General features: G+C 42.5%; 1 protein-coding gene across 9 annotated transcripts in view; it reads left to right on the top strand.

The window, feature by feature from the left end:
* NCKAP5L (NCK associated protein 5 like) overlaps nucleotides 1-26,563 on the top strand; it is an 84,486-nt gene that overhangs the window by 38,693 nt on the left and 19,230 nt on the right. For 7 of the 9 annotated variants that reach the window (XM_056562139.1, XM_056562136.1, XM_056562140.1 and 4 more), the window contains exons 2-6: nucleotides 17,877-17,938; nucleotides 20,280-20,381; nucleotides 22,310-22,378; nucleotides 24,849-24,887; nucleotides 25,355-25,474. In XM_056562139.1, the coding sequence (XP_056418114.1) occupies nucleotides 17,903-17,938; nucleotides 20,280-20,381; nucleotides 22,310-22,378; nucleotides 24,849-24,887; nucleotides 25,355-25,474 (366 nt within the window). In that variant the 5' untranslated portion in view covers nucleotides 17,877-17,902. Of the gene's footprint in view, nucleotides 1-2,021; nucleotides 2,133-17,876; nucleotides 17,939-20,279; nucleotides 20,382-22,309; nucleotides 22,379-24,848; nucleotides 24,888-25,354; nucleotides 25,475-26,179; nucleotides 26,330-26,563 lie in introns of those variants that run through there. The other 2 variants (XM_056562138.1, XM_056562143.1) reach the window with 2 other exon arrangements.

Below are 26,563 nucleotides of genomic sequence, written 5' to 3'. Positions count from 1 at the left end.
AGGAGCCAATAAGTACTGGAAGGATTAAGATTTTTTCATAGAAGTAATTTACAAATTTGTTTAACTTTCTGGCGCCAGTTGATTTAAAAAATCAGAGTACCCCTTTAATGTAGAGAGAATAGAGCCCAGCTTGGATGTAATGACTCCTAGAAGTGTTCTCAGTGGGAAAGAAATAGAAATTGTCCCCAATTCCTGCTTATCGCTTGGAGTCCCAACACTTGTTCATTATGGCTTTGTTAATTTTGTATTAAAATGTTGCAGTTATTCACAATGTGTGAATATTTATGTCCTAGCTAATTGTAACCATTTGTTTTTACTTGTAACTTTTTTTTTCTTTTTTTTGTATGACAAAATATGGATTGCAATGAAAAAAGTGTTAATATAAAATTCTTACTTTTTATATTCCATCCACTTAAGATTTAATTCAGACTAAGGTCTGTTTCACATTGGTGTATTACGAATTGGTGTATTACGGTGTATTAGTCCCGGCCTGACGGCAGCTTCAATGACCCAATCTGACAGATGTTAGTTAGGCAGATTAGACCTATGATGGGTCCAATAGGCCCATTTTTTGCCTAACACAGACAAAAATGTATCTATAATATCCTTCCTCTCACAACTATCCTTCGGCAGAAAATGTGGGGGTAGAAAAGAATCAGGCAGTTGGATTTAACATGCCTGATTCTTTTGTTCTCTGGGGAGCCTGGGCTGTTGGCATGTCGCCCTTCTCCAGAGGTTCCATGCTATGCCTAAAAGGTCAATCAAGGCTTCCTTGTCATCTGTGATTACCCGTAAAGTTCAGATTTCCCTTGTGTAAAAACTTATTTTCCTGCTATGTATATAGTGTTGCCTTCTGAACCTCCTCTCCCCGCCTTTTAGTCTGCAAGCTTGTCATCATCATCATCATCAGCAGCAGTAGTAGTAACCTCTTCCTTGCTGTGCTGCTGCTTTATTCCTTTCTGCTAACATAGCAGCTTGCAAACCCAAGGCATCCCTAACCCTTTTTTTCTTCTGTATGCCATCTATAGTAGTGTACTGTGTAAATCCTCACCCGCCACAGTGCCAACCTGTTCAGCCCAGTGCACTTTCATAATCACTGTTGTGCATGGCATAGAAATGAGGAGTAGGTACTAGCCTGGGGTTGGCCAGACGAGTAAGAGTAAGGAAGTCCAGGTGTGAGTACTGCGGGCAAACAGCCAAGCTCCGATCCTGCTCCCCTGAAATGGAGAAAATGAGAAATAGCTTTTCGCCATGAAGGGGGCTCTCTTGGGCTCGATATCAGCAATGAGAACTTTAAAATCACCTTGTCACCTCTGAAGGGTTAATCTAACAAAACTATGCAGGAATGTTTTAGCTGATGCGCTCTTAAAGCCCAGAATAAAATCTACCTCTATTATCCCTACTTTTATCTTCCGTATATCTGAGTACGTCTAGAAATATATGTGCATGTTTGAATGAGAATAGTATTTTGTTTTATGTGCGCTCATGCTGAATAATGGATGAAAATAATCCTACAATATCCTTTCAACGCTTTGCTATTTAGAGCGGCAAAATGGTTAATATTTGCTAGTAGACAGAGAGTAATGGACCTGGGAGGTATATCCTCCAAGTGGATGATAAGCAGCGATTATACTCAACCATTCCTCTTCAGTCGCGTATAATAATGTAACAGATAGCATTAGAGATTTGGAGGATTATGTTGGAGAATCATGTTTGAACGTCTGACCTTGACCGGAGAAGCTGTTCCTGATGTGGTCAGAGATCCCTTCCCCTCCTCCTTTGTTGTGTGACAGAAGGGAAAGCACTTGCTATTATAAGGGTAGGATAAGGATTCTCCCTCAGGGGGAGTGCTGGCTGCAGTGCATGTGTGTGTGTATATGTGACGTGGGCCTCTTTTTACATCATAGAAGAGGAGAATGGGGGATAGGCACTACAGGCCGGGATGAGCACACGCTGATACTGGCAAGGATTCAGCCTTACCCCCCCCCCCCTCCTCCCGTCACCACATCCCTCAACCCCCTCCCCTCTTCCCTGCTGCGCCTGTGCTAGCTAACAATGCAGCACAATAACCAAGGCAGCCGGCTCTCGAAGAGCTTCCATGAAGTGAGAGCAAAGAAGGCAACCAAGCCGGGGTGAGTTGGCAGTGCCATTTCCACCCCTACTTTCTTATATTTTTGGATTTAGGTGACCTTCACATTTTCATCCCTGCATGCCCCTCGTCAGCGTAGACACCCCCCTCCCCCTCCACCACCACTGCAAAGTCTACTTGGACTCTAATGGTACCCCTGGCAACTTCTCGGTATACATTAACAATAGCCCCCGAAGCCTGGTATTATAATGCATCACCGATGCGTCTCTGTAATGTATGATAAACTTTACGTGTCGTATGGCGGACCTATTGTTTTGCCATGTGATGTGGCCAGTCAGACGGTGCAGTAGGCTTGTTGTATGTGGTGTGCCCAAGCTGGGGCTTATAGTGTTATTGGCCTGCTCCGTTAACGTTGTGTTCCTGCGAAAATGCTGACGGGAGACGAAAGCGGCGGTGGAAAACTTGTCTGTGGTCTGAAAATACAGCACGTCTGTTTTCACTCTCCGTACCCATGTGTTCTTACACGGCTGTAAATATGCCACGTTTGATGGTGGTGTTGATCCTTGTAAATGTTAACAATGTATCGGCTGTAGTTGTGGACAAGGACAAAGTGGTGCCGAAACACCTTTTGTGCCTTTCTAGGAGGCCAGATATGTATAAGTTATTGTTTTTCCAAAAAAATTACTCAGAACTTATGTACTTCTTCCCAGATTTGCCACGTGTTATCGGTCATGTGTATTCCATATAAATACGTGATGCTGCCATGTTTATCATAAAGTTTAGTGTAACACCAAGTTACCAAATTGGCTCAGCCCTTTGGTTATAGGTGTAAGCCTATATCTGTGGCTCGCTGGCTGTTGCAAAACTACAACTCCCATCATGCCCTGACAGCCGAAGGCTGTCAGGGCATGCTGGGGGGTTGTAGTTTTGAAACAGGTGGGGAGCCTCGTTTTTTCGGCATGCCCAAAAGGTCACTTACGACTAGACGTTTGTCATTACTGTTCCATTCCGGTTTTATTGGTATTCTCAGCCTTAAGACTTTTGTTGCTTCATCTCCGTTGCTGGTTACATTGGCGCGCCTGCTGACTTCCCAAGCTGCGGAGCCAGTAACATGCATGGGATTCTAAATTCTCAAACCACCTAATGGGCCATAGATCTCCCTCGCCTTGCCCATTTCAGCCCCCGCAGCTCCCAACGTGCGAAGTTAGCCCGACTAGTTATAGCCGCGGTGGGTTAAGGTTGGAGAGGTTATGGATGAGCGGCACATCTGTTGCAGTGCTTTGCAATTCCGGTGGCAGTGATTTAATGTTTACGTGCCTAAGCAATACACTGATTTGCGATTCCGCTAGCGATAATGGGTGTCCCGTTTTAATCCCGTCGACTTTCAGCCATTAAGCCAGTCTCCTGCCTGGCCGATCCGTAGGGTCACATCGGTAGAATTCTCATCTTTTAACACTAAACATGAAATGATACTTTAATCATGGTCTGGAGCTCCAGCTCAGCGCGGTGCTTAATAGGGATGATGCCTGGAATGGCTAACATTGCAGCAGAGACTGTCTTGGTAATGTATACTGGTGACTTTGAGCATTACACGCTGCGTTCTCCTATTCCAGAACCGGTTAGAGTGCCGTTGGTTTTGTGTCTGTGACAGGTTGGAACTTGTGGGATGCGAGTGTGCTGTTTTTGCGGTGTCTGAGAAGTTTAGTCGGTCCTCCGAGGACACTGCAGTAAGCAAAGTCATCACTTTTTGCAGCACCCCTAGCTCAGCCTTTTAAATATCTACCCAAATGATAACCTATATATGTAAAGGATTTGTTCATTGAATAACTGCATTTATTAGTCATACCACCTGGATGCATTTTACTCTAGAACAGTGTTTCTCAACCAGGGTGCCTCCAGCTGTTGCAGAACTACAACTTCCAGCATGCTGGGAGTTGTAGCTTTGCAATAGTTGAAGGCACCCTGGTTGGGAAACCCTGCTCAAGAAAGACATGCAGCTCATTTAACATTGTAGAACACCATCGCACCACTCTATTCAATAGACTGTTTCTAGTATTAAAGGGGTATTCCAGGAAAAACTTTATATATATATATATATATATATATATATATATATATATATATTGGCTCCAGAAAATTAAGCAGATTTCTAAATTAGAAAGCAACAAGTAATGCCGCTCACCCCTTCGAACAAATCCAAAGCACCTGCGCAAGGACACGCCGGTCCCGCCCTTGGCTTTGTACAATAGTAGAAAGAAGAATTGTCCAGCGCTGGGTTTGCAGGTAAAAGCTTGCTTTTATTTCGAAAATCCGACAGAAACACCTAACAGAGGACAATGTCTGACGCGTTTCGCACCTGGGTGCTTAATCGTAGACTGACTTGTAATACGAATCTTACAAGTTAAAATACAAAAATGCTGGGTCACATGACCCGGTACGTCATTGGTTACTTAGCAAATATAAAAACCGAGACAAACGGAAAATCCGTAATGGAAGTGATCACTGCGTCCAAGATGGGTGGAATGGTTTACGCACCGGAGGAATTCAAATACAGCTATGCCCCAAAATAATTTCTGTTTGAAAAGAACAGAACATTCATTCAAAAAATATATATGTAATTTCTGTATAAGTGCATAAGAACTCCAGCACTTTTTCTCTATCATCATGGTATTCCTTAGCTTTTTCTGCTTGATTTTTTTAAGATTGTTGTGCGTTTTCATCTCCAGCTCCGTTGCCACGGGTTACCACCTCCTGGACGCAGTGTTCATGTTCCCCAATAAATTACTTCTTAATGATTTGTAAATTACATCTATTAAAACATCTTAATCCTTCCAATAATTATCAGCTGCTGAAGTTGAGTTGTTCTTTTCTGTCTGGCAACAGTGCTCTCTGCTGACATCTCTGCTTGTCTCGGGAACTGCACAGAGTAGAAGAGGTTTGTTATGGAGATTTGCTTCTACTCTGGACAGTTCCCGAGACAGGTGTCATCAGAGAGCACTTAGACAGAAAAGAACAACTCAACTTCAGCAGCTCATAAGTACTGAAAGGATTAAGATTTTTTTTATAGAAGTAATTTACAAATCTGTTTAACTTTCTGGAGCCAGTTGAGATATATAGATATATAAAAAAGTTTTTTTTTCCTGGATAACCCCTTTAACTACTAGTCACTTGATGGGTGCCATTGCAATACCACACAGGACCTGAGGACAAGTGTGATACGGTTTTTAAAAGAAACTATCTCTGTTTTTCTAATCCTGGATAACCCCTTTAAGCTTTACCCTTTACTTGTCCTCGTTCTCGTTGTCTCTGTATTTTTAGTGTGGCATCAACCAAAATAAAACAATAGAGTAATGGTGTCAGACACCTAAACGTGTCAATTTCCTGATGTCCGATCTTACTGTATTAAAGCCTCGAAATCACAAGTTCCCGTGCTGGACTTCTGCTCTTTTTGGTGTACTTTGTAGGCACTGCCCTTCTCTGTCCTAGACCCTTTAGTTGTCTTGTGCAAGTCCTCATTGACACCCTTAGGCTAAGTTTCCACTTGTTTTGTTTTTCTGGCAATTTTTGGATAGCTGCCACTGCAGTTTTTGAGCCAAAGTCAGAAGTGGATCCGTAAGGGAGGAGAAGTGTAAGACCTTCCTTTATATGTCCTATTCCTTTTGAATACATTTCTGGTTTTGGCTCAAAAACTGCAGTGGCAGATATCCAAAAACTGCCAGAAAGAAAACCAAGAGGAAACTTAGCCTTAGGGTGCATTCACACCACGTATTTGCAATACAGTTCCCGTACACGTTTTTCTATGGGAAAACCATATGGAACCGTATTGAAAACTGTATGCATTGACTCTCCATTGAAAACCATATGCCAAAAGATGCATCAGGTTGTGTCAGTTTTGCATCCTGTACGGTTTTGTCAGTTTTTTTCCCCCGTACCCAAAACCGTAGTCTACCACGTTTTTTGGTCCGGGTGAAAAACTGTAATAAACCGTATATATATTTTTTTTTAACATGGGAGTCAATGGGAACCGTACGGAACAGTGTGCGTACAATTCCATCCGGATTTCACCATACAGTTTTTGACTTTGCACAGTTTTTTTTCTTAGAATTTCAATCAAACAAGTGAAACTTTATTCAAAATGTGGTGAAAAGTTAAAAATGTATACAGTTTTTTCTTAAAAAACGGATGCAACCAGACATAATTTTTCAAACCGTATACGGGTTGAAATTTGTTCACACGTTTTGATACAGTTTAGTCAGGTTTTGAGGAATCCGTTTTTCATCAAAAACCTGATACGGGAACTGTATTGCAAAAACGTGGTGTGAATGCAGCCTTACTCATGGATTTTATATTGGTTGATGCCACAATAAAACTATGGAGACAAACACCCAAAACATGTGTCACATGCTTTATTTCGGATCTTACCTAAAATAAAGTCTTGAAACCGCACATTCATGCACTGGACTTGTCCTATACAAGTCCTCATTGTCTCCATAGTTTGTGTTTCATCAACCAATCTAAAACATATGAATAAGAGTGTAAAGACACCGGAAACGCATCACATGCTTGATCTATGATCTTACTGAAATAAAGCCGCAACCCGCACTGGACATTTACTTTTTTGGGTGTAGGTGCTGCCGTTTACTGTCCAGGACGCAGAGGGGAGATATAGTGAGCTAAAGATGCGTTGTATCTGTGTCGTCTTAAATGGAAAACATACAATTGTTACAGAATACACAACTGGGAACTTTCCAACCATCAGGTTGCCTACTATGCAGGGATGAGTGGTCTTGTAGGTCATGGGACAATGTATAAAGCCTCTTGCCGTTCAAGGTGAAAACTATTTAGTATAACTCATCCCAAGTCGGTCTACATGGTCTTTTACCTCTAATGCTGAACATCTGTAGCATTTTCCATTCCCAACTATTGATCTCTTATTATAGTACTTGTTGTATGTAAAATTGATGGAGTCCACGCATAGCTTTGCCACAGATGGGCTTTTGATGTCTTTTTCCTCAGACTACTGCAGGTTATGTTAGGGTAGTAGTAAAGTCGGTGCATGAGCAGTCCATCATTATATCCTATTACAAAGTGAGCGTTATCCACCATAATAAATAATTTGTAGAGTCATTCAGTGACAGTGTGTATGAACACATAAAGGCCAGGCTGCTATTTAAAGGGGTTATCCAGGAAAAAAAAACAACTTTTTTTTATTTTATTTTTATATATCAACTGGCTCCAGAAAGTTAAACAGATTTGTAAATGACTTCTATTAAAAAATCTTAAACCTTTCTGTACTTATGAGCTTCTGAAGTTAAGGTTGTTCTTTTCAGTCTAAGTGCTCTCTGATGACACGTGTCTCGGGAACCGCCCAGTTTAGAAGCAAATCCCCATAGCAAACATCTTCTAAACTGGGCGAGACACGTGTCATCATAGAGCACTTAGACAGAAAAGAACAACCTTAACTTCAGAAGCTCATAAGTACTGAAAGGATTGAGATTTTTTAATAGAAGTAATTTACAAATCTGTTTAACTTTCTGGAGCCAGTTGATCTATAAAAATAATAAAACAAATTTTTTTCCTGGATAACCCCTTTAACAGTGCAGTGGATGGCAATTTGCTTATAGGGGGCATAGATTAGGGTTTTTATGGTAAGCGCTTTGTCAATCACAATAATGACATCTCATTAGGTCAGTGTTTCCCAACCAGGGTGCCTCCAGCTATTGCAAAACTACAACTCCCAGCATGCCCGGACAGCCTTCGGCTGTCCGGGCATGCTGGGAGTTGTAGTTTTGGACAGCTGGAGGCACCCTGGTTGGGAAACACTGCGTTAGGTAATGTGACTGTTGCCAGCTACGCTGCCACAGCGTTCTCCTATCCATTGGCACATAGGGTATGATTCCTGCTCTGATTGGACTGTTGCGATGTCCCTTGTTGCGTGCAGTTTTCAGGTCAGATAGAAAAGCTCTTATTCCGTTTAGAATGTCCTCATGTCACCGGCACGCTGCATTACTCCAGCATACAGAGCAATATCTCCCTGGAGCTGGCCTCTGATGTGTATTCTTGCATGGTGTGGAGGAGTGGTACTGGATGTGCTGGGGGTGTCTGCAATGCAGTGTTCCGAAATATATCACTGGCATTCCTAACAGCACCAAACTGATGGAAGGGCAGAGGCTGAATACGTGATCAGCAAGGGACAGCCTTTGAGCTGCGGGAAGGCTCATTGTTTCTCTTACTTGCTTATCCTTTTATTCCAAACTTAAAAAAAAAAAAATATATATATATATATATATTTTTTTTTTTTTTTATAGAGTTTTGGATTATATAATCTTTATGACCCATTTTACATCATCTGTGCAGCCATGAATTTCTGTATTGTCATACATTTCTGTCATCTACTCAATTATTTATCAGACATGATGTGACTTAGAACATCAACTACAATCCTTATAGGGGTATTCCAGGAAGAAAACGTCTTCTCTATAAAATCTTAATCCTTCCAATAATTATCAGCTGCTAAAGTTGAGTTGTTTTTTTTCTGTCTGGCAACAGTGCTCTCTGCTGACACCTTTGCTTGTCTCGGGAACTGCACAGAGTAGAAGAGGTTTGCTATGGGGATTTGCTTCTACTCTGGACAGTTCCCGAGGCAAGTGTCATCAGAGAGCACTTAGACAGAAAAGAACAACTCAATTTCAGCAGCTCATAAGTACTGAAAGGATTAAGATTTTTTTTTTTTTTTTTATAGAAGTAATTTACAAATCTGTTTAACTTTCTGGAGCCAGTTGATATAGATAAAAAAAAAGTTTTTTTTCCTGGATAACCCCTTTAACCCCTTAAGGACCCAGCCATTTTACACCTCAGGACCCGGCCATTTTTTGCAATTCTGACCACTGTCACTTTAAACATTAATAACTCTGGAATGCTTTTAGTTATCATTCTGATTCCGAGATTGTTTTTTCGTGACATATTCTACTTTAACATAGTGGTAAAATTTTGTGGTAACTTGCATCCTTTCTTGGTGAAAAATCCCAACATTTTATGAAAAATTTGAAAATTTTGCATTTTTTTAACTTTGAAACTCTCTGCTTGTAAGGAAAATGGATATTCCAAATAATTTTTTTTTTTTATTCACATATACAATATGTCTATTTTATGTTTGCATCATAAAATTTACGTGTTTTTACTTTTGGAAGTCACCAGAGGGCTTCAAAGTTCAGCAGCAATTTTCCAATTTTTCACAAAATTTCCAAACTCACAATTTTTCATGGACCAGTTCAGGTTTGAAGTGGATTTGAAGGGTCTTCATATTAGAAATACCCCACAAATGACCCCATTATAAAAACTGCACCCCCCAGAGTATTCAAAATGACATTCAGTCCGCGTTTTAACCCTTTAGGTGTTTCACAGGAATAACAGCAAAGTGAAGGAGAAAATTCACAATCTCCATTTTTTACACTCGCATGTTCTTGTAGACCCAATTTTTGAATTTTTACAAGGGGAAAAAGGAGAAAATGTATACTTATATTTGTAGCCCAATTTCTCTCGAGTAAGCACATACCTCAAATGTCTATGTAAAGTGTTCGGCGGGCGCAGTAGAGGGCTCAGAAGCGAAGGAGCGACAAGGGGATTTTGGAGAGTACGTTTTTTTGAAATGGTTTTTGGGAGGCATGTTGCATTTAGGAAGCCCCTATGGTGCCAGAACAGCAAAAATCCCCCACATGGCATACCATTTTGGAAACTAGACCCCTTGAGGTACGTAACAAGGAATAAAGTGAGCCTTAATACCCCACAGGGGTTTCACGACTTTTGCATATGTAAAAAAATAAAAATAAAATTTCACTAAAATGTGTGTTTCCCCCCAAATTTCACATTTTTGCAAGGGTTAATAGCAGAAAATACCCCCCAAACATTGTAACCCCATCTCTTCTGAGTATGGAGGTATCCCATAAGTTGACCTGAGGTGTACTATGAGTGAACTACAATGCTCAGAAGAGAAGGAGTCACATTTGGCTTTTTGAGAGCAAATTTTGCTCGGGGGCATGTCGCATTTAGGAAGACCCTATGGTGCCAGGACAGCAAAAAAAAACCACATGGCATACTATTTTGGAAACTAGACCCCTTGTGGAACGTAACAAGAAATAAAGTGAGCCTTAATACCCCACAGGGGTTTCACGACTTTTGCATACGTAAAAAATAAATAAAAAAAATCACTAAAATGTGTGTTTCCCCCCAAATTTCACATTTTTACAAGGGTTAATAGCAGAAAATACCCCCCAAAATTTGTAACCACATCTCTTCTGAGTATGGAGGTACCCCATAAGTTGACCTGAAGTGCACTACGGGCGAACTACAATGCTCAGAAGAGAAGGAGTCATATTTGGCTTTTTGAGAGCAAATTTTGCTCGGGGGCATGTCGCATTTAGGAAGCCCCTATGGTGCCAGGACAGCAAAATAACCCCCACATGGCATACCATTTTGGAAACTAGACCCCTTGAGGAACGTAACAAGGCATAAAATGAGCATTTACCCCCCACTGGTGTCTGTCAAATCTTTGGAACAGTGGGCTGTACAACATTTTTAATTTGCACAGCCCACTGTTCCAAAGATCTGTCAGACACCAGTGGGGTGTAAATGCTTACTGCACCCCTCATTACATTCCGTGAGGGGTCTAGTTTCCGAAATGGGGTCACATGTGGGGTTTTGTTTTTTTTGCGTTTGTCAAAACCGCTGTAACAATCAGCCACCCCTGTGCAAATCACCTCAAATGTACATGGCGCACTCTCCCTTCTGGGCCTTGTTGTGCGCCCCCAGAGCACTTTGCGCCCACATATGGGGTATCTCCGTAGTCGGGAGAAATTGTGTTACAAATTTTGGGGGGCTTTTTTCCCCTTTACCTCTTGTCAAAATGAAAAGTATAGGGCAACACCAGCATGTTAGTGTAAAAAGTTTATTTTTTTTACACTAACATGCTGGTGTAGACCCCAACTTCACCTTTTCATAAGGGGTGAAAGGAGAAAAAGACCCCCAAAATTTGTAAGGCAATTTCTCCCGAGTACGGCGATACCCCATATGTCACCCTAAACTGTTGCCCTGAAATACGACAGGGCTCCAAAGTGAGAGCGCCATGTGCATTTGAGGCCTGAATTAGGGATTTGCATAGGGGTGGACATAGGGGTATTCTACGCCAGTGATTCCCAAACAGGGTGCCTCCAGCTGTTGTAAAACTCCCAGCATGCTTGGACAGTCAACGGCTGTCTGGCAATACTGGGAGTTGTTGTTTTGCAACAGCTGGAGGCTCCATTTTGGAAAGAGTGGCGTACCAGACGTTTTTCATTTTTATTGGGGAGGGAGGGGGGCTGTGTAGGGGTATGTGTATATGTAGTGTTTTTTACTTTTTATTTTATTTTGTGTTAGTGTAGTGTAGTGTTTTTAGGGTACAGTCGCACGGGCGGGGGGATTACAGCGAGTTTGAGCTGCCGCGCAAAATTTGCTGCATCGCAAACTTGCAGCCCGATACTCACTGTAAGCCCCCTGCCCATGTGAATGTACCCTGTACATTCACAGGGGGGGGACCTCCAGCTGTTGCAAAACTACAACTCCCAGCATGCCTGAGAATGTTTGGGAGTTGTGGTTTTGCAACAGCTGGAGGCACACGGGTTGGGAAACACTGAGTTAGGAAACAATGTTTCCCAACCAGTGTGCCTCCAGCTGTTGCAAAACCACAACTCCCAAACATTCTCAGGCATGCTGGGAGTAGTAGTTCGGCAACATCTTTAGAGCCAGATGTTGCCGAACTACAACTCCCAGCATGCTTGGAGTTGTAGTTTTGCAACATCTGGAGGACTACAGTTTGCAGACCACCAATACAGTGGTTCCCAATCTGTGCCCTTCCAGATGTTGCAAAACTACAACTCCCAGTATGCCAAAACTGTCCAGGCATGCTGGGAGTTGTAGTTCTGCAACATCTGAAGGGCCAGATGTTACAGAACTACAACTCCCAGCATGCCTGGACAGTAAGGGCATGCTGAGGATGTGTAGTTTTGCAACATCTGGAAGGGCACAGTGGTCTCCAAACTGTGTACCTCCAGATGTTGCAAAACTGCAACTCCCAGCATGCCCAGACGCCAAGGGCTGTCTGGGCATGCTGGGAGTTGTAGTTTACAGGGTCCTATTACAGCAATGCATGTCGCTTTACGGCGACGTGCATTGCTGTAAAGGGCCCGACCGCGGCTGAAGATCTACTCACCTGTCGCCGCCGCCGCCGTCTTCATCGTCTGGATCCGGGTCTTCAGGGACGAGGTAAGTACCGGGGCCGGTCCCCAGCACTCCCCCGTCCCCCGCCGCGTCCTCCGGTCTTCCTCCTGTCCTCTCCGGACTTTCAGGGGCCGGGCAGGACGGGAGGAAGTAACCGCCCCCCCTCCTGCGATTGGTCGGTTAACTAACCGACAGATCGCAGGGGATCGGAGGAGGTGGCAGGCTTGCCACCTCGCTCCGATACTCCAGCATGGTCCTGGCTGTCTGCGACAGCCGGGATCATGCGAAATTACCGGGCGGTCGGGTCCCAGAGACCCGATCAGCCCGGTATCGCCGCAGATCGCAAGGGCGATTTCCCTTGCGATTTGCGGCGATCGCCGACATGGGGGGCCTACATGGCCCCCCTCGGCGTTTGCCCTGGATGCCTGCTGAAGGATTTCAGCAGGCATCCAGTTCCGATCTCTGCCCGGCGAGCGGCAGAGACCGGAAAACGCCATGACGTATGCATACGTCATGGGTCCTTAAGACCCAGGGTGTGAAGACGTATGCATACGTCATGGGTCCTGAACAGGTTAAGAAATTCTTGTGCCACAAAAATAACTCCCAGTTTATGGCTCGACCGGTCAAAAAGGTCTTAGAAGAAATTCTGTAAATTGTGACGGGGCAGCCTCTGTGGATCGGACTTGTTTCTCCAGCACTTTGGAGTCAGGTCTGGAGAATTTAGAAATGATCAGGAATAGTTTGGGAAACATGACAATGATCGAAGTGTTCCTGATTCTTGGAGTGTAGCTGGGCACATTATCCTGCTGTAAGAGGCCATAGCCATTAGGGAATATCACTGCCATGAAGGGATGTATTTGGGTTGTACAATGTTTAGGTAAGTGGGATGAGTCAAAGTAACATCCACATGAATGACAGAACCCATAGTTTCTCAGCAGAACATTACCCATCACCTGGCTCCTCGTTCATCCTGGGGCTTTCACTTTCCCCCACAACAAAGCACATAAACCAACCTAAAGCCACGTTGATTCATCAGACCAGTCTAACTACTATTAGTACTTCATGGTCCAGTTCTAATGCTCATGTGCCCATTGTAGGTTCTTTCAGCATTGGACTAGGGTCATCATGGGCATTCTTCTTTGTCTGCAGTTATGTAGCGCCATACAAAAAAGCTCCAATGCACTGTATGTAAGGCCACATTTTCTTTCTTGAACTGGAGAAGACGACAACCTGCGGCGGTGTGGGGGGAAAAGAGGACACTTCTCCGGCGCTTACTGAATGTAGCTCTGTAATGATGATTCCAGACTTCAGAGTAGTAGAAGTAAAATAGTGTCTTATTTGTAGAAACTGGGGTGACAACACGTTTCGAGGGGACAACACCCCTCTTCCTCAGGTCATGGGCGTTTCTTTCTTAGCCAGCAGTAACTTTTTCTGCAATTTGTGCTAGAGTAGCCTTGTAGTTTTGTGGGATTGGACCAGACATGTTTGTTTTGACTCTCCTGCGTATCAACAAACCTTGGGTACCCGGAACTCTGCTGCTAGTTCACCAAAAACTTTTAGACATTATCCACTGTATACCAGGAACACTCCACAAGACCTGCTGTTCTTAAATGCTCTTACCTGACGAATTTAGCGGGACTGGCCATCTGTCTGAAGTGCTTGGTGGCCTCCCTACCCACCTCCATCAGATGATATCATGGGAGGGAACCATCAGGTATATACGATTTTGACTGCCTGTTTTGCTCAGGTGAGGCCTCACTTGGAGTATTGTGCGCAGTACTGGAGGCCGTATCTCCAGAAGGATATAGATACTCTAGAGAGAGTTCAGAGGAGATACTAAACTAGTACATGGATTGCAGGATAAAACTTACCAGGAAAGGTTAAAGGACCTTAACATGTATAGCTTGGAAGAAAAAAGAGACAGAGGGGATATGATAGAGACTTTTAAATACATAAAGGGAATCAACATGGTAAAGGAGGATTTAAAAGAAGAAAAACTACCACAAGAGGACATAGTTTTAAATTAGAGGGACAAAGGTTTCAGCAGTAATATCTGGAAGTATTACTTTACTGAGAGAGTAGTGGATGCATGGAATAACCTTCCTGCAGAAGTGGTCGCTGCAAATACAGTGAAGGAGTTTAAGCATACATGGGATAAGCATAAGGCTATCCTTCGTATAAGATAGAGATAGACATAAGGCTATCCTTCATATAAGATAGGGATAGGCATAAGGCTATCCTTCATATAAGATAGAGATAGACATAAGGCAATCCTTCATATAAGATAGGGATAGGCATAAGGCTATCCTTCGTATAAGATAGAGATAGACATAAGGCTATCCTTCATATAAGATAGGGATAGGCATAAGGCTATCCTTCATATAAGATAGAGATAGACATAAGGCTATCCTTCATATAAGATAGAGATAGACATAAGGCTATCCTTCATATAAGATAGAGATAGACATAAGGCTATCCTTCATATAAGATAGAGATAGACATAAGGCTATCCTTCATATAAGATAGGGCCAGGGACTATTGATAGGATTCAGATTATTCGGCAGACTAGATGGGCCAAATGGTTCTTATCTGCCGACACATTCTATGTTTCTATGCTTCCCCCCTCCCCTCTCCTCTCCATTGAGAACACTTAAACATTTGGTGGTGTATGAGGAGATTGGGATAGAATACTGTCGCCAAAAGCTATTAAAGATGTATGGCCACCTATATATCCTTACAGATACCCAGTTGTCCTGTTTCCAACACATCGACTTCAGGAACTGTTCACTTGCTGCCTAATCTATCCTATGCCTTGACAAGCACCTTGACAATAGTTTTTAGGTGCTTGAAGGCTGGTTTATCCGTGTATCTAATGTACAAGTTAAAGTATCCACTTTAAGGCAATTTTTGCTCAAGATGTGTAACATTAAAATGAAGATATTTTGGGATATGCTGTTGGTAATAAAATATATTGTTTGTGTATTAAGCAGTCAGCCTCTTTTTCTATTATATTGAGGAGGTGTAATGTATAATGTGTATTAATACGGTGTTTGCTGTAGTGTGTTTCACAGGTCCATCTGCTAACAGAATCTACAGAGTTCTAGCTAATAAGGGGGAATAGGGAGCGATCGTTGGCTCATCTTGGTGCACAGCTCATGTCCCTAGAAGAGAGGATTATACTCTATACACAATGCAGTGTACACAGCAGATGAATAAGAGATGGGCTGGAAATTGGTGAAATACAGTATTCCAAAGGGAATAGTTACATAGTGGGACTACTTGTCTGCAGGTACATAGTGAATTTTTCCTGAGAACAGGCAGTGGGATGTGGTGATTGGTAGATCTCGCTACAGGGCCCCATCGGTGATCAAGAGTGCGCATGTGCTCGCAACGCGTGCCACCTTATTGATGTCTTTGCAACTAGCTGTGTGTTGTCCTGCAGTGTGAACTTTTAATGAAATACAATACAATATTGAAATTTTAACAGGAGAGCTGGATCAATTCTTTGCTTTTTGTCATGGACCAGAGCCCCTGTGCAGCTGCTACTCTACACCCCCTATAGTAACGCCCCTAGTAGTGCATCACCAGTGCATGCTTAGTAGTATATACAGTAAAATCTCGGTTAGTGGACACCTCCCAATAGTCAACAGTTTGTTTTATTCCCTGGAGTCCCATAAGACTTAATGTATTTGCACCCTCCGAATAGGGGACACTCCCAATAGCGCACGCGGACACACCTAATAGAGGACAAAACACTCCCAATAGGCCTTACCTTCTAAGCAGGACCACCATCAGGGGGTACAGACAATACAGTAAGGGGCCCTGCCCCCCCCCCCCCCCCACTTCACCCCCAGGCAGCAGCCCTAGCACAGAAGCAGAGGGCTGCTCTTTAAACAGTGGTTTCCTGCTTCTGTATGTCCGCTGGCCCTTTCTTGCGCTCACCTCTGATTTCTCCCCCCATGCCACTTTATTCCCCCTGTGCCCCCAAATAGCCCTCCCACCCTTTATTACTCCCCTGTGCCACATCATTTCCACTTGATCCCCCCCCTCCCCTGTGCCATTTAATTTCCCCTTTATTACCCTCTGTGCTAATTCATCATCCACTCTTTACCACCCCATGTGCCATTTCACCCCCCCCCCCCCCCATTATCCCCCTGGGCCATTTAATTCCCCCTGTGGCCTGTGCCAAATCATCCTCCCTTACCCTTTACTTTTCCCCTTACCACCTCCCCCTGTTCTTACCTGGCCAGCAGGCTCAGGTGCAGGGGCTCTCGGCGGGATGTTCTCCCGAGGTCCTCTGTGCTGCACTCACTGAGAGCAGAGGTGGCTTTGAGCAGTAGCAGCTACCAGCAGTGACAAGTGATGCTTCTGATGTCCTTTGCACTGCACTTACTGAGAGCAGCGACCTGGGGCACTGACGAGTTACGTTGGGAGAGTAAGTTGTCACTGCTGGTAGCCGCTGCTGCTCACAGTGAGTGCAGTGCAGAGGATGTCAGGAGAACGCTGAGCCTGCTGGCCAGGTAAAAAGAACAGGGGGAGGAGGGAAGGGGAAAAGTAATGTGGCACAAAGGATAATGTGGGGGGATGATTTGGCACAGGGGTATAAAGGTGGAATGAAATGGCACAGTGAGGATCAAGGGGAAATGATGTGGCACAATGGGTTCAAGGGGGAGGAATGAAGTGGCATTGAAAGAATCAAGAGGGGGAATAAACGGGCACTGGGGGGATGAAATGGTACAGGGGGGTGATTAAAACAGCACTAGGAGATTCTACTGTAATATTGCCTTTTAACATGTTTTATAGGTAATTACATTCTGGAGTGAGTACAGTATTTGGTCATTTAGAAAGATTTTTGAGCCTTTTTTTCCCAATAGGGGACATCTCTCAATAGCGGACACTTTTCTTTTTTTTTTTTTTTTCTTCCCATGTCCGCGATTAAGAGATTCTACTGTACTGAATTCACTTGATTTGTCAGTGCTGAAATCCTATCCTTATCTATATAGTAGACCCAATACAGGAACCGTGAGAAAAGATCTAAAGAGAAGTTGTGTATCATAAATGTTTGCCCACAGATTTAGTGAGGCAGGATTCCCAGCCCGCAGCCGCTTGTCTCACTCCATTGCTATATAGCTGGGGTAAATATTTCCTCAGTGCTTCTTTGCTTGCGCCGGTCTTTAGCTGCATTGTCCTTAGTAAGCACAGGCGAGGTGACCGGTATGGCTGATCAGGTCCTTACACATTATACAGAGTCAAGCACTTAATTACAGAATGGCTTTTAGAAGCCTGGAGCGGTGATGCTGTGCAGTGTACCGTGCGGAGGGCTGAAAGAACACACATCATTAAAGGGGTCACAAACAGATGTGATTAAGGTCTCCGGGGTATAATGGTCTTGGGTCAGACCCCTGGCTCCTGCCGTAATGGTATGAAATCCAATATGGCTGATCACAGGGGAAGAACTCACTGTAATTGATGATTAACTTGCCCGCCGTCTATAATTGATGCCCGATTATAATCATAGTCTTTGTTTCACGCGCAGGTGTACTGACATGGTGTGGACCCCGCATGCATCCAGTTTCCGGGTATGACATCACAAATGAGGTGAGAGCCATATCAACTCTTTGCCTGTGTATCCCCAAATGTTTTGTACAGTCAAAGCCCTCTGATTCCGAAGCTCCAGTTAAAACCTCCCCACATGTTTATACAGTATACAGGGGGCAGGGCGTGCGGAGAATGACCTAATCTCCATAATCCTCCCTACCAGATGGGGAATGTCTAATCACTTATTTGTCACGAAATTGATAAGGTAACCCTTTTTGTGTCGGAACCAGATTTTATGCGGGGCCGTAGACTAGGTTTATCCACAAGAGGGGGGGGAAATCGCGCCATTAGAGATGAGCGAACTTACAGTAAATTCGATTCGTCATGAACTTCTCGGCTCGGCAGTTGATGACTTATCCTGCGTAAATGAGTTAAGCCTTCAGGTGCTCAGGTGGGCTGGAAAAGGTGGATACAGTCCTAGGAAAGAGTCTCCTAGGACTATATATATATATATATTTTCTATATATCTATCTGGTTCTGGAATATACAGAGGGCGAAGCCTGAACAGACAGAACCAGTTAACTTCTTTACCTGACTCAGTCTTTATCCAAGTAGGGTGCCTCCAGCTGTTGCAAAACTAAAACTCCCAGCCTTCGGCTGTCCGGGCATGCTGGGAGTTGTAGTTTTGCAACAGCTGGAGGCACCCTGCTTGGGAAACCTGACCTGATGAAAAGACAGAGATCCCAAAAGATTTGGGACCATGGGGGTAATGGGGGGGGGGGGGGGGGGCGGGGGGGGCGGGGGGAGATTTATCAAAGCCTGTGCAGAGGAAAAACTGACAGGTCAGGTTGCCCATAGCAACCAATCAGATTGCTTCTTTTTAGGAATGAAAGAAGTGATCTGATTGGTTGCTATGGGCAACTGGTCAACTTTTCCTTTACCCAGGTTTTAATAAATCTCCCCCAGGGGCTTCTCTTTGACACTATTTACATGGCTTTCTTCGCAACAGTAAATAGATATTTCTTCTTCAATAAGATCACATGATATCTTGTGACTTGAAAATTAAAATCTAGGACTCTACTAGGCTGTCGGCATGAAATTTAGATTTTTGCCCGAAGACTCGTGTAGGATTCAGTAGCAGCTAAAGTTTACAACAATGTATAACAAGTAATATAATGTATTATTGATCTGTAATAGCCCACACTGATATACCTATAGGCCTTATAAATAGCCTTATTGAAAGGAATCCCAGCTGGCCTTGATTGATCTTATCCTATACATAAACAGAGACAGATCTATCACTCAGGGCTGGTGTGGCAGGGAGAAGCCTCAGGGAGACACCTGAAGAATTTTAGGTTCAGGCAGCATGAAAGGGATGACAGGTTCCCCGGAACTTGTCACCTTCAATACGCTCCAGCCCCCCTCTGTTCTACTATTCTTACATATCCCGTTTAGGCAAGGGTCAAAATAGCATATACACACAGCATATTTCACGCTACACGAAATCAGCTGCGCAGCAGGTAATATGCTGCATATTCTCATATGAACAAAGAAATAGGGCTACCTGGCGGCAGCCCTGTGTGCACAATGGGTTTGGAGGTGGGTGTGCATGTCACTGTCACTTGGCCGCGCTGGGCCCGTCTCCAAACCGTACGGCACACTGCCGCGGGTAGCCATGTATGTCTGCTTATAGGAGAATATGCAGCTTTTGTCCCGCTGTGCAGCAGATTTAGCGCAGCATGAGATACGCTGCATATACGCTATTTCTGACCCCACCCTTCAAAAGACTATGGGGGAGATTTATCGAAACCTGTGCAGAGGAAAAGTGGCCCAGTTCCAATAGCAACCAATCAGATCACTTCTTTCATTTTTAACAAGGCCTCTGCAAAATGAAAGAAGCGATCTGATTGGTTGCTATGGGCAAATGGGCAACTTTTCCTCTCACAGGTTTTGATAAATCTCCCCCTATCGCCTTTAAAAACCCCTCTAAACAAAGTTATTAAACAATTATCAGGTTCAGCGTTTTCTTTTTTTCAATATGTTTGGGGCATTTAGTCCAATGCACTTTATTACTAGCCAGGAAGGAAGAAAGCAGTTATATAGTATGTTGCTCCTTTATTTATTTTTTAATTTTTTTTTAAAGTTAATTTTCATTTGTTTAGCTATAATAAAGGCTACAGATGGCAGGAAATTCTTTGTCTCATGTCAACACAAGTCAGTGTCTGCTATTTGGTATTTTTAGAGTCAAGTTTTTGGCTATGTGATATGCGGGCTTTCTATTCTTGACCATATCAAATGTCCGATTTCCATTTCTTTTGTTTTTAGCTCTAACATTAGATATTGTTTTGACTGTGCCAAATCTCTCTCACTGCTTAGCTTATGGTGTATCCTCTGTTTTCAGAGAATGACGTCTGAGGTGGAGGAAGAGATCAGGCTCCTTGGCGGAGGGGTGTCTGAACCACTGGTCATTCAGGAACTTCTGGAGCGATTGCGGGACCTTGAGGTGAGAGGAATTCTGGGAACAGGTTTGTCTACTCTGCTTCTGGGAGTATATATTATATTGCCAGTTTTCTCCTTTCATATCCAGAGTTCTCTGCAGTTGTTGACATAACAGACCATATATTAAATTGAAGTAAACTTTACACATTCTCTTAAATGGTTATTCAGGATTTAGAAACAGCGCCACTCTTGTCCTCCGTTTCTGTATGGTATTAGTTCCATTAAAGTGAATGAGGCCAAATTGTAATGCCACACACAACCTGAGGAGAGGAGTGGTGATGTTTTTAAGAGAAAAAAAGTTTTTCTAATTTTGTATAACCCCTTTAATATATGCAGATATTGATCAAGTCAGCATTGGGTCCTTTGTTGACAGATTTGGGGATAAATGAAGATCGGGAATGTTCAGTGTCAATACACTTGATCCTTTTGTTCTGCCATGAGATTAGCCACTGCCAGAAGTGTCTGGCAGCAGCTTGTCTGCTTTTCCCTATTGAATATTTCTTGCAACCTGATTAAGGCTCTCCAGAACTAGTATTAGCCAGAGCTGTCACTTGTACAATAGGAATGAGGTAGCTGAGAGGAGAAATAGGGCTATCTAATCATAACAAATGACTTGAAACCATATAGAAATAGAAATGTTATCAATTTGCAAACATTACTTAATGTGGCTCGATAAGGCTTTAACAAGATTGAAGCCAGAGCTGAGAGGTAGTGTGTTTTTATTTTAAAATTTTTTTTTGTGAAAATCTGGATTGGTGCCCATGTGGACCAATTTGGCCATTTTCTCCTAGAACAGTTGTTTTTTCAATTAGTGTTACTCAAAGTAGTCCCCAACCCAGTCCTCTAGGCTCACCAATGCTCCAGGTTTTTATATTTCCCCCCTGTTCTTTTCCAATGGAGTATCTGAAAAAACACAGTATGTTAGTGGGCTTTGAGGACTGGGTTGGGGACCCATGCTCTAGAGGAGACAGACAAGCTCATAGATCGCAAGTTCACAGCCCAGGATCTCTCCCCTCCTGGACATAGCAATAGCTAAGCCCCCAGCTCAGTCAGTGATTTGACGACTAGGCTGTCACTAAAGCCCATCTCAGAGAGTGGGGGACCGGAGCATGCAGAGTAAGTAGCCGGCCCCCGACAAGGAGATCTCTTGGGACCCCAGCGGTTACACCTCCTGTGATCAGAAACTTCTCCTGTGGATTTTAGGGGATAAGCTCTCTAATCCAGGATAACCCCTTTTAAAGTGTACCTGTCGTCAACAAAAAAGTTTTATACAATGTAGATAATACCATTATATGTATATTTGTAATATACATTGTTTAAAAAATGTGTATATTTTTGTCCCTATAGCTATTGCCTGTGTGTCTCTATGAGGAGTCCAAATACAGGAAGTGAGGGTGGACAAGCAGAGCTCTTTGCACTAAGAAAAAGCAGGACAGTGTGCACTGAGGTTCTATAACATGCTCCTGGTTCATACAACAGGATGATTGACAAGTCAGGAGTCTGCACAGATCCAGTCTTCCTGTATTTGGACTCCTCATAGAGACACACAGACAATAGCTGCAGGGACAGCATTTTGTCACCCAAAAATATACAGAATTTTTAACCACTGTATATTACAAAAATACATATAATGGTATTATCTACATTATATAAAAAAGTTTAAAGGGGTACTTAAAACCAATTTCTTCCAAAATCAGCACAACCCCTGTCCTCAGGTTGTGTGTGGTACTGCAGCCTTTCCATTATAGTGAATAGGGCCAAGTTGCAATATCACACACAACCTGAGGAGACATGTTTCACTGTTTTTAGAAGAAATAAGATTAACAGAATCCTGACCAAACACCACATATGGGCTATTAGGCAATTTGTCCTATTTTTTTTTCTTCTGTACCTAACTTGTTAATTCTCATTATTGCCATCTGTCTGTTACAGGCAGAAAACACCGCTCTTGCTCAAGCCAATGAAACCCAACGGGAAACTTATGAGCGCTGCCTCGATGAGGTGAGTCCTGCTGGTTCCAGCCTAGATATGGTCCAGTGATTTTTATTTCTGGTTCAACAGGAATCTACTGCATAATTCAATAAAAGCCATTGTAATGTGGCAGCCATTCGTGTGCTATGATCACATCTTGTACACCTGAACTGATGTTTGATGAGCGTCCTGTCGATTCAGTTTACAAGGCCGGTCTTGTATCCATCTATAATGTGAAGCCCAGATATGACATGGTGTAAAAGTGAGTGCAGCCAGAGGACAAGGCCTTATAATGCTCTGCTTATGAAATGTTAGGGGCCACAGTTCGATGACATGGTTAAACACTAAGATAGCTGTATGCTACAAACAGCTGCGGGAATGCAAATATTTTACAACCCACGGCTGGCTTCAATTATTGTGTCACCCATATGGAATGTCAGAAATCTCGGCATTCAAATCCTTTAGATAAGAGTTAATATATATGTGTGACAGTGAGCGCTGTTCTTACATTCTTGAAACTGAGCTCAAAGTTGTCCAATGGAAAAAAATCTAAAAAAAAAAAACTTTGTAACATAAGTTGTCATATTTACCACCAGTTTCTATTGTATAATGGGCATAAAGCTGGCACTTAAGAATCGATACTAATACAGTAAATGTGGAGCCTGTGCACACGATTTCGAGGGGTCTTAGATTTATTTCTAGATGAATCCTAGCAGTGCAACAATGTGTCTTCATGTAACATATTATGATTTTTTTATCATTGGACAATATAAATGAACATGTCCTACAATGATAATGTGATTCTGTTTTCTTACGTACAAACCATTTAGGGAAATCTGCAGCAGAAAATCCTGTTTATCAAATTTGCGCAGAATACTGTACGTGTGAATAGCCCATTAAAGCAGAAAGCCACCTAAAAGTCTTACTCCTACTACTTTATAGGCAGGACAGACACAGCCAAGCATCTATTACCTGTATAGAGAAAAGTCATAAATCTTTATGGCTACAATACCAATATAAAGTAGGGACATGACTTAAAATGTTGGGCTAGAGATTTCCAGTAACAAAAATATTTGACCAGTGCCCATGGAGCTCTCTCTCACTTCTTAAGTCTGTATATCGATGGCAGTCCACACTCGCAAACTGCACAGATGGGAATTTGTGATATATAGATATATGGCTAGAATCCCTCTTTAATGGCCACTTTCAAGAGACTATTAAACCACAATAGAGATGTAGTCTGGCACTTTTAGAATCATTAGGCACTGTTCACACAGTTCACTACTCTTCGGGTGGTACTCTATTTACACAGTTTAATAATATAGCAGCAAAGTAGATTGAAATAAAAGCACTCACCCACTGTAGTACTCAGGATACTTTATTATCTTCACACTAACCTCCCCGCTGCAACTGTAAATATGCACCAAAGATAAAGAATCCTGAGTACTACAGTGGGTGAGTGCTTTTATTTCAATCTACTTTGCCGCTACTTTCAAGAGACTGACTATTTTAAAGGTGTCTAAAACCAATAGTAAAAGTACATGTAAGAAACTTTGTAAAATGCCTCTTCTCTTTTTATCAGGCTCCTTTTTTCCTCAAGTCTATCTTGAGAGAGGAGACTTAGGTCAGATGGCTAAGGGATCAGTTACATACTGCTTATAGAAGTCTACAGAGATGGGATGAAAGAAAAGGTAGAGGGGGGGGGGGGGGAGTTTACTGGAGAGAGCCAGAAGCAGAGACAGAGACTGCAGGAGTCTTTATGGAGTATTAGAGGGTCACCCCAGGGTTATAGTCACAGGGCTTAGTATAGCTCTATGTTGTCCTTACTGCTGCTGCTGCTTCTAAGCACCCATGCGCTCTTAATAAACTTAGCAAGGAATTTCCTCACTGAATTTCCTCAGTGGATCCACATTGCTCAAAATCAGCACTTATTTTGCTCAGAATTTTACAGTGGAAATAAATGGTGAAAGAAAAGTCCCTTTGACTAGTGAACTTTTCCCAGCAGATTCAAGAATAGATCTGTTCATTCTTTTGATGTATTTTGAATCTGCGTCATAAGAAGTTCTGCTATGGGACTTCCATAGCGTTCACCGAACAGCAGAATCCTATTGAGAGCATTGGAATTCTGCTCAGAATTTCCTTTTGGGAATTCTGAGCCGAATTTACTCTGTGTGCATGGGCCCTTAGGGTAAACTATGACATAGTGGAGATGGATCCCGTCCTTTCTGTGTGCCGCATATGGCAGATAGATATTGTAGAGGCTAGGCTCCACCCACTAACTTGGGACAACTGAAAGCTAGAGATTAAGTCTGCTGAGGAGAAAATTGGTGAAAATACAACTTAAATAACGACCAAAAGTAGTACTTGTCATATTTGTGTATATAGTTAACTCTCTACCTGTACACATCCAGTATAGGCATCGTATTGGTACAAACAGTTTTATTTTGAGGTGACTGCTATTTTTTTTACTAAATTAATGTTTTAATGTCTTATAATATAGGTTGCCAACCATGTTGTTCAGGCACTTTTAAATCAAAAGGTAAGTAATTATTTTTTTTGCATTTGATTTTTGGCTTCTGCATGTGGCCCTGTACTGCAAAAAGACCTATTTTGCTAGTGAATACGCTTCATTATACATCGTCTGGTGTTCTGGAGTAGTGATGTACAGGCCTATAAAACATATTTACCTATTTTACTTTGTAAGCGGCTTTGATTAAGGTTGTCATATGTCATCTTTCCCGTTCTACATCATAATATATAATGCTATTGCAGCATGAAAGGTACATGTTAACAAAATACCTATTTTTCACTCCATTAAATGTTGCATCCCAGTTATCCATTGCATCTGCTTCGCTTGTTTTAATAAGCAGTTTGGACCCCTAAAACGTTTCTTAGATGAAGCAGCATATAGTATTTTACATTTTTTTTGTTTACCTTTTATGCGATTACAATTTTTTATATATATGGTTTTTTTTTGGAACACTAAATTTTTTTTCTCCTGATCAGGATCTTCGGGAAGAATGTATTAAACTGAAGAAAAGGGTGTTTGACCTCGAGCGTCAGAACAGAGCGTTGAGTGACCTCTTTCACCAGAAGTTGCAACGCTCCTCGGGATCATCCCCTGAGGTAAGAGCCGTTACCATGGAGAACAGGTTGCGTATGAAGCGCACAGTTGAGTTGCTTCTATTCGTCATGTATCTGTTTACTACATTACACGTCCTTATTTATAGTGTCTTCTTCTGTTACACTGTAATGAGTTGTCGTATATGTCGTAATTCTGATAATGAACAGCCGGGATCAGAGGAGACAGCTGTAGGAATGCTGCAACAAATTTAGGCCTGTAAAGGAAAAAGCCAGATTCAGTCAGAGCAGTTTTGTGTACAACCACATTTACATGTGTGTGTATATACCACAATAATAATACAATAAATATCTTTATTATAACCTTTAAAAATACATAGTACTTAAAATACTGTGAAATTGGCAGAAATCTGGGTGGCCAGCAGAAATTGCATGTAATAATAATATTAAATTAATATGAAAGGGTACACAAAACATGGGGTATGCAAGAGAAATAACAGTGACAATATATGCAAACAATTGTATTATCACACACTATAGTGAACCTTCATAATAAAGACAGTGAGGGAGATTTATCAAAACCTGTGCAGAGGAAGAGTGGTGCAGTTGCCCATAGCAACCAATCAGATTGCTTCTTTCATTTTCCACAGGCCTCTTTAGAGGCCTGTGGAAAATGAAAGAAGCGATCTGATTGGTTGCTATGGGCAACTGCACCACTCTTCCTCTGCACGGGTTTTGATAAATCTCCCCCAGTGTGTATATATAAGAGTAATCCTATGTAGCATATATAATAGAAGTGTTCAAGGGTGGATTCTCACCCTCCTCGCACACTCACCCATGCTGTGTAAAATGCAACGCCTGCCGAAGTGCCCCGAGCGACCGCTTTCGTCTCTTCCTCAGGTGGCAGATTTATTGCAGTTTTTTTTACAGGAAAAAAATTCTGTACAGTATGATAGAGGTGCATGAGGTTTGAATGCTATTCACTTGATGCAGATCTTTCCTGTGCCGACTTCAGGGCATGCTGTGTCCTTTGGAATGGGCAGAATGCCTATTATGTTGCAGATTTTTTATCAAACTTTTTCTGATATTGTGTGTCTTTGACCTTGATCAGAAAACTCTTCTCATGTGTGTTTG

The sequence above is a fragment of the Hyla sarda genome, chromosome 2 (genome assembly GCF_029499605.1).
Source record: "Hyla sarda isolate aHylSar1 chromosome 2, aHylSar1.hap1, whole genome shotgun sequence".
NCBI classification, from domain to species: domain Eukaryota; kingdom Metazoa; phylum Chordata; class Amphibia; order Anura; family Hylidae; genus Hyla; species Hyla sarda.
This window is presented reverse-complemented; position numbering and strand designations above follow the sequence as displayed.